Source organism: Macrosteles quadrilineatus, unplaced genomic scaffold (genome assembly GCF_028750875.1).
Source record: "Macrosteles quadrilineatus isolate MER2022 unplaced genomic scaffold, UCM_ALF_1.0 Scaffold_9__3_contigs__length_116548681, whole genome shotgun sequence".
NCBI lineage: Eukaryota > Metazoa > Arthropoda > Insecta > Hemiptera > Cicadellidae > Macrosteles > Macrosteles quadrilineatus.
In genome coordinates, this window is record NW_026542602.1 from 19,259,925 (window position 1) to 19,273,245 (window position 13,321).

A 13,321-nucleotide genomic window follows, 5' to 3' on the forward strand; every position below is an offset into this window, starting at 1 on the left:
CAGGTCAAACTAAAAAAAAACATGCAATTTTATGCTTTTTAAACTAGAAAGATACCTTAGTGGTTTTTTTTTTATTTTTTATAATACCTAGTGTGTATTGGTTTATCATAATTCTAATAATAGGCTACTGTGTTTAAAGTTTTTCATGTGTTGAACATGTTTGTTGTGTACCGTAACCCTAACCTCAAAATCTAATGTGGACTCTGTGTTATCCGAGATTCTCTTCAGGTAACCGAGGTAGTCTCGGCCCCAACAATCTCGGCGATAATGAACAATCTCGGGAGTGTGCTGTAATGACACATGAGAGTTTCCTTAAAAATATAACTGAAAAACGCTGCCTGATCTAACCTTCTATCTCTGCGTCGTCTGCCTCGAACTGAAGGAGGTGTCTTCTGTTTCTTGCTGGGTGGTGACCTTGAGGGTGACTTAGATCGTGACCTTGACCTCACTCTAGCACCCAGTCTGCTGGCCAATGGGAGACGCTTTTTTTGGGTCCCACCCAGCTCATTCGGCTTAAAAATCTGTTTAACACTCACTGTGTCCATCTCACTCTCAAGCCTGAATAAAACAAGCTTGATACAATATAAACCAAATATAAATACCCCTACCGTAGCAAACCTGCAGACTAAGAGAATTTCCATTTGCCTGATTGGATTTACACTAAAATGTCACCTTAAAAATATCACATTTATTCCCTGTTTAAATAGCATTAGTTTAACGAGTACTTAGGTTTGCTACTACAGAGAGGGTAAAAAGTGTTTTTTTTTGTAAAATGTCAATAGATGCATTTTCCAAATTTAAAATGTGAAATGTAAGAAATAAATGAATTTTCCAAATTTGATCAAAATAATGCTCGTAAACAAGCAAAGAACAACAGTTTACTTATTCTCCATAAAAATAACATAGAAATTTTCAAATTACAATTTTTTGGTATTTTCTCTTTAACCATTAGGCGCATAATAACACTTCAATATACTATTTGTTTTTTTAAGCTCTACAAAAAGGTTTGGACTTACCATGAGTACTACGGTAATAGCTTTATTCCCTATATGGGAAATTCGCTAAAAGCAGCTTCTAATAACAAAATAAATTTACCTTTGAGAAAGGGTGATGTATAATCTATCTTCAAAGGAAAATGCATGCTCCGTAGCCAAAGGAAATATAAAACTGCTTAATTCGAACAGGGACATGTTCCATTTTCACTAACATGAATTACTCAAATGCTTGGAAGACCAGCATAGGTTATTGTCAAAATTTTGTTTGTTTTGATGCCTGTTAAAAGTGTTGATACCAAGTAAATTAACAATTAACGAGGTTCTGAGCTGTGAGTAGAAGTCGTCACAGAGAGACAGCTAGTACAGTACTATAAACCACACAAGTGGTAGAGACAGTTAATGTTTTGAAATAACATGTTTTGTTACTAAAAACTTACAGAGGAAGGGGCTCAGTGGCCCAGTCCTTGATCCACAGAGTGCCATCGTTGGTGGCACGAAGAATCTTTCCTTTCAGGATAATGCTCACTCTATCCTTGTCTACGTCACTTTGACACCTGGCATAGCATTTGTTGATGTAGTTCCTGTAAAATACATCTTTTAACAGTTTGCCTTTAAGCCTTCAGCTTAACTCAAAGAAAATCTAGTTTGGATCAATTTTAGATGGGAACATGGTAAAATTAAGTTTATTTATCCATGTATTTTTAAAATTGCCAAAATTAAAGAGAAATTGTTAACATTTGCTGACACAGTGTTAGCATCTAATATATACAAATGTTTTTGTATGGATTTGTATTTCTGATTAGTAGGCCTATGAGAGCAAGAGACCATGACTGCCAGACCTTCGTTATTCTATAAAAGCTGAAAGTTTCTCAGCACATACCCCCAATTCAGTTAAGAATGATCAGCGAATATGAAATTTGGATCTTGGTTACTTTGGTAACTAAAAGGTAACAAAGGTCAGAAATTTGCAAATAACCTTCGTTGTAGTATAGAGCTTGGTTCTTACATATTTTTTTCGGACGGAGGAATGCTAGAAATCATTTCCCCCATTGCCAGACACTTTGTGAGGTTTAAACCCTCTGCCAGACACCCTTAAACTTAATGATGACGAAGATTAATTTTCCTCATTTCATAAAAGCTGAAATTGATATATGTTTCTTGGGGAGCTATGAAAAGACATTTCTTCAAACCAGACACTTTCATTGGTTTATTCATCTTTCCAGGCTCTTTTAAAGTCTTCTGTGATGGGCTTAACTGTTACATGCAAACCGTGAATTCAGTTTCAGTTTGGAACCGGTTTCTGTGCTAAATGTAAACAGTGAAATTACTACTTTCTTCTGCACAATCTGTCTTAATAATAAACCATGTGTTTTATGTAAACATATATTAAATTTTTAATTATTGACATTTGCAAGTCACTGGAACCAAATTCACTGTTTGTATGAACAGTTAAGCCCACAACTACCTATTATATTACTACAGGCTATTAAAGTGTTTTGCAAGATAAAATAACCATCGAAAGTGTCTGGCTTTTGAGGAAACGTCTTTTGATAGCTTCCCAAGTAACATTATATAGAATGCAGCTTTTATACTATGATGGAAATTAAAGCAATTACGATAACAAATAAGTTGTGAATTCACTGCTTACATATTTGCAATTGAAATGTGCCAGTCGCTGAAACCGAATTTACAGTTTGAGTGTATCAGTTAAATCCACAACTACCATTTATATTACAGCAGACTTTTAAAGTGTCTGGCAAGATGAAATAACCAACGAAAGTGTCTGGCTTTTGAGGAAATGTCCCTTCATAGCTTCCCAAGTAACATATATCAAATTTAGATTTTATACTATGATGTAAATTAACGCTATTAAGATTAGAAATAAGTTGTGATTTCACTGTTTACATTTGGCACAGAAACCTGTTCCAAACTGGAACTGAATTCACTGTTTGCATGTAACAGTTAATCCCATCACAGCAGACTTTAAAAGTGTCTAGCAAGATTAATAAACCAACGTAAGTGTCTGGCTTTTGAGGAAACGTCTTTTGATAGCTCCCCAAGTAACATATATAAATTTCAGCTTTTATAAAATGAGAAAAATTAAATTTCGTCATACCAAAGTTTAAGGGTGTCTGGCAGAGGGCTTAAACCGCACAAAGTGCCAGGCAATGGGGAAATGATTTCTAAATTTCCTCCGAAGAAAATATGAAAGAACCAAGCTTTATACTACAACGAAGGTTATTTGCAAATTTCAGACCTTTGTTACCTTTTAGCTACCAAAGTAACCAAGATCCAAATTTCATATTAACTGATCATTCTTAGGGAGCATGTGCTGAGAAACTTTCAGCTTTTATACAATAACGAAAGTCTGGCATGCATGGGCTCTTGAGCTATATAGGTTATAGCATAGATAAATCATACTCCCTTAGTAGATTTGTCATCCTTATGGAACAACTGAAGCCAATTTTATTGTTTGTTCTGTACGTCCAACTGTAGAGGTTATGTTTTGTTTACAATTTGTTTTTTTTTCAGTCATTTAAAACCTCATTTAATCATATAAAACAATTTAATCATAAAGAATAACTGGTCCCCTAGTTATAACCAAATAGTAAAGCACAAATCATGAAAATAACCCTAAAATAATAGAAACAAAATGTGGTCTACCCCAGCGATCAGTGTGGACGTACATGAACTAGACATGAAAAACAAGCTTCAAAATTTACAATGGGATGAGGAGTCTACTTGTGTTGCTTAGTCTATGGTTATAGGTAAAGCATTTATAAAGAGCTATCTTTTTAGGCTCTGATTGTGTAAGTTACTTATTCTACAGTTAAACCACTCCAATTTGTACAACATGTTTCAGGCTTTGAAAGGGGTTTCTTGAATGTCACACTACTTACGACAGCTCTTTGGGCCACTCCTGTTCTGCTCCATTAGCCAGAACGTTGGCTGGTCTGTTCTGTTGAGGTCGGGCATCTACCTGGGGAGGCTTCACTTCATCTGGGGGTGGTTTTGGAGAGCTGGGTGGTGGACCTGAAAAAATTATTTAAATATAGCTTTGAGCTGCAAGAGAAAGACTAAAATCTCCGCTAAAGAGGTTTGAAAATCATTTTTTAGACATTCTTTCATTAGTTATGATTTAAAAAATGTTATTAGCAGTTTATTTGTTGACTATCCTTAAACTCAAATAGCTTCACGATTTTCTAAATAGTAAAAAAATTGTCTTAAAGAACAGTTTTTAATTTTGCAATAAAATAGTACTTTACTACTTTAAAATAGACGAAGATACTTAGCAATATCCAAAGCCAAACAAACCGAACTCAGTAAAAGATATCATTGCTCCTTACAAACAAATAATTGTTGGATGGCTAAAAATAAACCTAGATATAATTAAATCCCACCTGGTGGTAGTGGAGGTGCAGTAGTACCCATCATCTGTTGGTTTGGCAGAGGAGGAGCAAAGCCTTGCATCTGCGGCCCCTGTTGGTTCTGATTTTGGTTTTGGTTGAACTTGTTCTTGTTCTTCTTCCTTTTCTTCTTGGAGCTACCACTGTTGTTGTTGTTGTTGTTGTTGCTGTTGTTAAATGGCTGGTTGTTGAACTGAGGCCTGGTTGGTCGAGTCATGTTGAACCTAACAGGCCCGCAACTAGGACCAGCAACACCTGGAACATTAAAATGTCTTAAATTCTTATTTTAATCTCATCTTATGTTCACACACATGTAGGCTGGATAAATTTCAAACAAGATTCCTGTGGCTACAAAACACAGTATGGTTAAAGTAAGAATTAAATTTTAGTATATCTCTGTTATGAAGAGGCAACTATAGTTCGGCCGCTTAAAAAGCGACCTCCTCCAGCATTGGTTTAGCATTAGCGCGCAGGTCGTTTTCTAAGCGGCCGAACTATAGCAGACTACTTGGAGCGCAACTCTCTGCTTGCAAGATCCCAGCATGGGTTCAGACGTGGTCACTCGACTATCTCAGCTGTCTCTGAGCTGATTGGAGAGGTCCTAGATACATTTGAGGATAAGGGATTTGCTGCTTTGGTCCTTGCAGATCTCAGCAAAGCCTTTGAAACCGTCAACCATTAGATGCTACTACAAAAATTAGAAAACGTTGGGATCCGTGGCAGTGTATTTGATGCCTTCAGGTCGTATCTCAGTGACCGAAGACAAGTGCTGTCGATATCTGGAGCTAACTCTTCACCTGGATTAGTTGAGGATGGTGTCCCGCAGGGCTCAGATTTGGGCCCTGTCCTCTTTTTAGTCATGATAAATGACCTTGGTGCCATTGGAAGCGTCCTAATGTTTGCTGATGACACAACAATTGTTGCCAGAGGATCTACTCCAGTTTTGGCCAGGGAAAAGGCCGCAGAAGTTTTTGATTTGGCAAAGACTTGGTTCCAGCTAAACGGATTGAGCCTCAACCGAGAAAATCCCCAAGAGATTGTGTGCAGTCTCAGTCATACAAACGCTGACATTTTAACAGAGGTGAAGCTGCTGGGATTTGTCATAGATACAAAGATTAGCTGGAGTGGCCATGTGGACAGTATCTGTACGAAGCTCTCTCCAGTCGTCCATCTACTCCACAGACTTAAACCCCTGTTGACGAGGCAATACCTGACCACTGTCTATCATGGCTTGTTTCATTCCCACCTCTCCTATGGACTCCTGCTTTGGGGACACGCTGCAAGGTGTGAAGATATTCTTCTCCTTCAAAAAAAGGCGGTTCGGATCATTACATCGAAGAGTAACAGTGAGCACTGTAGGCTATCTTCAGAAGCCTAAAAATCCTTACTATCTTCAGCCAGTATGTACTGTTTAGCCTCTGTTATGTGAGGGATAACTTACACCAGCTCACAACAAGGGAATTCCATCACTCCCACAACCTTCGTAACAGAGACCAGCTCCACATACCTTACTGCAGGCTGTCCAAAACACAAAGCTTTTTCCGCATTAGGGCTCTGATGATGTACAACAATCTCCCCCAAAGATTAAGGTCTTGTGAAGCGTCCGCTTTTAAAGAGAAAGTTAAAGCCTGGCTAGTCAACCGACCACTGTACTCAGTTGACGAGTATTTTGATGCATTCCACCGAGTATAGGCTCAACGCCATCTTGCCAAAAGTATTGTAAATAGTGTAAATATTATTTTTAGTTTATCCTTGACACAGTCTATCTAGAAATTCTGGTCAACGACATCGCAGCAGGTATTAAAGGTATTTAAAGGTGTTATTAATGTATTTAAATTTTGTGACAGAGAATTCTGGCCAAGCATAGAGCCACTTTTCACTTCTAAGACTACACTACTCACAGAACCATATGCACCAAAATGCTCATGGCCTCTCCCAACAAGCTCAGCCACAGACAGGGGAACACCTCAGGAGTTATACTACTCACCCTCATGGGATCCAACCCTTAATCTACAGTTCAGTCTCCTGGGCGCAAAGACAACAGTTTAAGGCAACCTGGACTTTGATCAGACATTTTTTGTACTGCACTCAATGGTCAGCAAAAAACCCAAGCATATTAGTTCTAAACTCGAATCCCAGATTGTCGCTCAAATCTGATCTAGCTTTCAGGCGATTGATAAGTTATGAAAGTTTGCTTATAGTACGCTAGTTAATATTGATAACCGATATATGTCTTTGAAATGCAGAGGGTTGAGAACTCCAAGAAAGGTTTTTCATAAAACAGCAAATATTAATTTACCATCACAAAAAGTCATTGTACATTACGCAGCATAACACTCGTCACAAAAAAAACTTTTAATCTCTTTCGTGAGCCAATTTTCACTCCATTATGAATTATTATACCTTGATTGGTAACACTGCACGACTAAATATGACCTTTACAAATTTATAGATTGTCCATTAATCTTGAGAAGACAAAACTGTATTCAACAGTCATCATTCAGTATATAGACTAATATTGTGTTAACTCACCAGGGCTGGTCGGAGGGTAGAAAGTAGTGGTTCCAGGTGCGGCTGGCTGTGGAGGGGGTGGGCCTGGAGGTAGGGGAGGCAACTCTTGCTTCCCTTCCGCCTCTGGTGCCTTGTCTCCTTCTTTCTCTGGTTGATTGTTAAATGGTTGTAACTGGCCTGTAAACATGTTACATATTTGATTTTTAGACTACCAGCATTTTTTTTTTTTTTAAGAACAGAAGAAAGTCAAATAATATTAATAAAACGATAATCAACTAGCATTGATGTTTCCGTTGTAGAAAAGAAATCATTTACATGATGATACTGGAGACAGTAAAGCATTTGATAACTCAAAAAGTATAAAATAATAGTAGCATAGGCCTATTCAAAATAATAACATTTGCAAAATGGAGATAAAGATGACAACGACATAAAAACATTGTTATTAAGCCTATTTCTCTTTTTTCAACTGTTGTTTCTTGGGTTTCTCTTCGTCCAAGCATTCAACAAGTTGCAAGGGTTATTTATCACATAATAACAGACTATTAAATTTGCCATAGTTGGCATAGTTATTACGTGTCATGTTATAACCTGGCTTACAATAACAGATCACCCAATCACAGGCAGCTATGCGGTATGTCGTAATTATTTAGCTGATGTGATATAGCACACAGCAGAGAGATTTGTAAGGAGCAGACGATCGTCAGAGTAAGCGTCACAATCGATATTTCTTTGTTCTAGTTTTTTTAAGCGAATTTCCCATATAGGGTCATTCCTGTAGGTCTCATAGTTAAACCTGGACCCGGGACTGATTTATTTTTTAGTTTTGAGTTCCCCAGAAGCCAAAAACACCCTCCTATTGTTATGTGTGTGTGTCCATTACTGCAGTAGATCTAGCAAAAATTATCTGATTTTGTTGAAATCAGGTAGGCTACTAACGTGTAAATTTACATTTACTCAAACAGGTTCCCGAAACAGCATGATCGGACTATGATTACAAGGGTTTATGGGATGAAAATAGGTTTTTTTCCATTGTTTACCATAAAACAAAAATTTCATATCAAGTTTACCTATCTGTCTAAACCATTTTGCAGACCTAAAAAAGAAACAATTATGAATATTGAAGCCTTGTTGTAGTATGCCTAACAATGTAGAGTGCAGTAGAGAAGAGTTATGCAGATACTATGAGGGGGAAAGATGAACTGTATGGTAAAACTAAAATTAAAATAGGCTAGGCTACCTACATTAAAGTGTAGGAAACTAAGGCCTAACAAGTACAGATAGGGATGACAAGTTTAGTTCATGAATTAGGTAAATAATAGTAAGAATACATTTCCATGTAACTTATTTTATTTTATAAAAATATTAGACTACTCAGGCTGTTATTAAACATTCCAAAATTCTGGATTGGACCATGACACTATAGCTAGGCTATAATAAACCAAAGGGCCTTAATATTTTCCCTATCATGCCATAGCTGTTTGCTATTGAAATAGCTGAAAGTGAGCTGCTATACAAAGTTCAATTGAACTAGCCAACTGAATAGGCACATTTCAGTCAAACAGGTATAAAATCATATATTTACCTCCAGAAGCGAAATGTTTGAATGGCCCTTGCATCATAGGATTGACAGGTTGACCAAACTGCATTGCCTAAACAGAAAAAATAGTTTTTAAAATTGAAATTGTTAGTTAACAAAATGTAAAGAGGGCTAATTTCATTTTAATTGGTCAATAAGACAAATAACAGTTAGGCCTATAGGGAAGAACAACAAGTCCAACCAGTTCTTGGAAATTGTTGGTTAGAATATATATCTATATTTTTTTTAAGTATAACAAATTAATTAGACTTTTTGATAAACCTGTTTAAAGACAAATAATATTTGCATGACATTAGATCCTAGAATGTGTAAGTAGAATGTGAATGAAATGAAGTAATGTGGCACATAGCCCTGAGTAATTCTTCAAAAAGATTTCAAGGTTGCAATAAAAGTTAAAAAGGCATTTAAGAATGTTCCAAGGCACTTCTTTAAAAATAGCCCAAACCTCTTAGGCCTACCGCACACGAGAGACTTTTTGTCGGCCGACTATTTAGTCGTAGTCGGGAGTGAAAGTCGGCCCCATAGTGGTAAATCTGAGCGCGCACACGGGCCGACCGCAGCAAGACAGTCGGCAGACTGTCTGCAGACAGTCGGGGCAGTTTGGTGCTGACCGATTTTCCCGCCAACTGCTCCCCGACTCAACTGTCGTGTCTTATTGATAAAGGCACGGAGATAAGTTTGAACGCGCACACTGACGACTAAAAAGTCTGTCTGTCTGACAGTCGAGTGCTTTGTTATCATGTGTATTATTATTGTTATTATGATAAGTATTATTATTTGTGTGTTATTGTTATTATTATGGCTTCGACAACCACCAGTGCAAGTGTTTTGAGGGACGAGAAAGTTGATAAACTTATCGATGAAGTTGAGGCACGGTCCCCTCTTTATAAAAAGACTTTGAAAGAGTATTTGGTCATAATAAAAAATACCCCCGCTGCAGCAAACCTGCAGACTAAGTAGCCTTCCCATTAGCCTGATTTCATTTTTTATTTAATTTATTTAAATAAAATTAGGATAAACGAGTACCTAGGTTTGCTGCTACAGGGAGGGTATTCAGGGTGCGTTTTAGTAAAACATTAATAGCTGAGTATAAAATAAATAGATTTGCCAAGTTTTATCAAAATATATCCATAAACAAGCAATTTACAACAGTTGACTTGTTCTACATATAAATGACATGAAAATTTTAACTTTAAATATTTTGGAATTTCCCTGTAACCATTATGATAACAATTAGCATACTAAGTTATTCGTTTTTCAAGCTCTGCAAAATGTTTTCTAAAGAAATTGCGGAATCTTTTGTTTTTATTGTAAAAAAAAGGAAACACCCATTTTTACCCGATAAAACCCCCCATAAACCCCCGTTCCCACAGTCATGCTGGTTTGCGAACTCATTCGAATAAAATACATGTAGATTTACACGTTTGTACCTAATTTAATAAAAATCGGATAATTTTTTTTTTTAGTTATCGTGCTAACGGACAAATATATATGTGTGTGAATTTGAACGGATAGTGTTTTTGACCTCTGGGGACATCAAAACGAAAAGGTAAATCGGTCCCGGGACCAGATCTCACCATGAGACCTACGGTTACAGCTTATTCCCTAAAATTTATGGGATGAGGTATTTGAAGCCGGAGTATTAACAATTGGTCAAAAAAATCAACACTCAATTATGAGTACATAAAAAATTTGTCCGAATATTTCCTCAAATCCGAGTATAGAGGTAAGTCTGGCCTTTCAAGGTTCTCGGACTATAAATTGGATGCACCCAGTATTTTCTCTTAAGTTTTCTTGCACGAAATCTTTTCAGTAACGCACATACGACAGCGGTTTCTGTCATATACATCCTTTTAACACTCGAAAGACGACTAAACAGTCGTGTCATGTGCGCACCCATAGTCAACGACCAAACAGTCTTGACGACTTTTCGATTGTCCACCCGACTCCAGCCAGACAGATGGCAAACAGTCGGCCGACAAAAAGTCTCTCGTGTGCGGTAGGCCTTAGAATAAAATATTGAGATCAATTAGCTTACCTCATGGTAATAGTTGTAAAACTGAGGCTGGTAAGCTTGAAATCTGAAAAAAATCACAAGTTTAGCATAAAGGTTACTTGAAACCAATTACAGAAAACTTGATAGGTATAATGAGCTTCTAATTTCTCAAAAAATTTCTAGACGCATTTAAGCTTGCATTTACTAGTTTATGCTGTTAACAGACAAAAAATATCTAGGCCTATCAGTGATAGGCAAGAATTAAAGTCTTCACGCCTGTTGGTTAAATCGATAGAAACCATTATTTTTTTTGGCCCAATGATTTTCTTTTACGATATAAGATAATTTTAGCTCTTACAAGACCAATGAGTTTTTTCATAATAATGAAAAGAGCAGGATTGATTCTGAAACCATATGTCATTTGTAAAAAAAGGCTATTATTTACAGTAATTATAGAACTAGACAAAAGGCCAACATGGAATAGTAACAGGACCAAGGTTTGGGTACCGTTCCCTTAAGGAAAGAATGAAAGATGACAATGAAAACAATAAAAACAACATGACAATGATAAAACATAAATTTAAAAAGATACTTACTGCTGGTAGGGATTGTATGCTCCGTACATTGGGTACTGCCAAGGGTGCGGCTGATTTGGACCTTTATCGCCCATAACACTCATTTACACAGAATTTGCAAATATAAATCCTGAAAATCAATCACTTAATTAAAATGTTTCCACAACACTAGCCTATACAGTAAGCAGCTCGTATGTTCTGTAATATTTCTCTACAGTCAGCTGGAGTAGAATAAATTAACCAGTCAGTTTTTCAATAGGCTCGAAATTAAGCTACTTCTCCCGCATGAAACAGACTTAATCCACTTGCTAGGGGGGTTCCTGTGTGCATTTTATGTATAGAAAAACACCCTAAAGGATCATGTAGGTACTATGTGGGTTATCATTTTTCACGTGGGTGCCAGCTTGGCAGAGTGGGCATAACCTCAGAATCCGCCATTTTAAAAATGGCGGTGGCATTTATTACATGAAACTCATAGGGAGCTTATATCTCGAAAACGTTAATATATAGCGAGTTACTTTCATTACGATAAATGTTGCTTACACAACAAGGAACAACTTTTGTATTTACAAAAATGCCCTAAATTTAACTATTTAGGAGTTGTTGAGCAATTTATGCTAATTTAACCTATAAATTTAAGCTCTGTTTGACGAAAAATTATAATATCTTTATTTATCCTATTTAGTTCTAATATATTTCCTTCGTGTATATTCCGTGTATGTTATTCTAATATGGTCCCTTTTAATTTGGCAAGTAGCACTAATTGATATTTACATTTAAGGCCAAAATACCCACGCCACAGCAAACCTGCAGACTAAGCCAATATTTACCTGGTTGCATTTGTACTAAAATATTCCATTAAAATTGTCAGATTGATTTCCTATTTAAATAACATTGATCTGTAATGAGTCCACAAGTTTGCTGCTTCAGGGAAGGTATTGAGGTGTTTTTTTTTTTTTAATTGAAATGTTGATTAGTATGAAATAAACATTTTCTTTTTAATTTGATTATAATATATCCATAAACAAGCAAACTACAAGAGTTTATTTATTCTGCTTAAAAATCATGGGAATTTTTAACTTTTTTTTATTACCTCTGTAGCCGTTAGGCATACAACAACAATTCAATGTACAACATTCTTTCTTTTTAAGCTCTACGAAATGGTTTGAAAAGAAATTGTGTAATTATATCTTTTTAGAATAAAAAATGGGAAAACTCAATTATTGTTACCTCATGAACACCTTTCCCATAGCCCGATCATGCTGGTTCGCGAACTCGTCTGAAAAACGGCCAAGCATTGACGTCGCGTTATCACAACCATTACCTTGACATTGACCTTGGCCCTAGGCTGCTTAGGACTGATTGTGTTGATATTGAACTAGTTTCATGGACAATAAAAGCTTGAGCGCAGTTATTGGATCTAAATTGTAAGCCTTGGGTAAAGAAGAATTACATCTGTTCTCTTTTATAGTCATCAGAAAAATGACACTGTTCACAATTTACTTGCGTGCATTGCGGTAGTAAACTACAGGAACAGTTTTTTTTTACAAAAAGAGCAACACGGTATGCCAGCTCGTATCGTATACATGTGGAGCTTTGTTTGGGACAGGTTCTGCAGTTGCAGCCTTCTAATATATCAATTGGGCAAAGCTAGAAATCGAGTTTTGACCAAAAACCACAAAAGAGTAACCACCATCACTGTATCCAAAATTCAAAGGATCGAGTTGAAAAACATGTTCTTCCAAGCAATGGATTTGGACATATGTGCAATAAAAAACACGTAAGATATGCTGTCAAGTAGCTCCAGCAGACAGAATTTCTTCACTAGCAACGGAGGCAGTTCTTCGTTTTACAGTGACACTGTACATCTACTGTAATTTTTAATGTATATAATTAATTCATGGTGAAGTAAAAGTATGAGTATCTATTTTTTTACGGTAGATTTAAAGACGCAAAGATTCTTACCCTGTGGCGAAACAATCGATGTATACATCGATGGGCGAAACACGGGTAGAACACTTTTATTGATATAAGATTTTGTGTCTTAGATCATTTACAGTTTCACACTGAGTATCCTTTTTTTAAAGGTGAGATTAAGTGTCCTTTTTTCCTTAAATGTATCCTTTTCCTTTTTTAAAGTGCTTTGAGAACTGAGCAAAGTTCACTTCCAAGCCTGTTTGCTATCATGTGAACTGGTGCATAAGGTGAAGTTCTTGCTGAACCAAGTCGCATCCACA

The 13,321-nt window shown here is 36.5% G+C and overlaps 1 protein-coding gene across 1 annotated transcript in view; it reads right to left on the reverse strand.

Moving 5' to 3' along the window:
* The window catches only part of LOC129002327 (leukocyte receptor cluster member 8 homolog), a 34,067-nt gene that overhangs the window by 10,483 nt on the left and 10,263 nt on the right, over nt 1-13,321 (reverse strand). The window contains exons 2-9 of the mRNA XM_054430044.1: nt 11,106-11,214; nt 10,552-10,594; nt 8,499-8,565; nt 6,935-7,090; nt 4,397-4,657; nt 3,896-4,028; nt 1,433-1,576; nt 349-558 (exon numbers count right to left, since the gene is read on the reverse strand). Coding sequence (XP_054286019.1) covers nt 349-558; nt 1,433-1,576; nt 3,896-4,028; nt 4,397-4,657; nt 6,935-7,090; nt 8,499-8,565; nt 10,552-10,594; nt 11,106-11,188 — 1,097 coding nt within the window. The 5' untranslated portion in view covers nt 11,189-11,214. The remainder of the gene's footprint in view (nt 1-348; nt 559-1,432; nt 1,577-3,895; nt 4,029-4,396; nt 4,658-6,934; nt 7,091-8,498; nt 8,566-10,551; nt 10,595-11,105; nt 11,215-13,321) is intronic.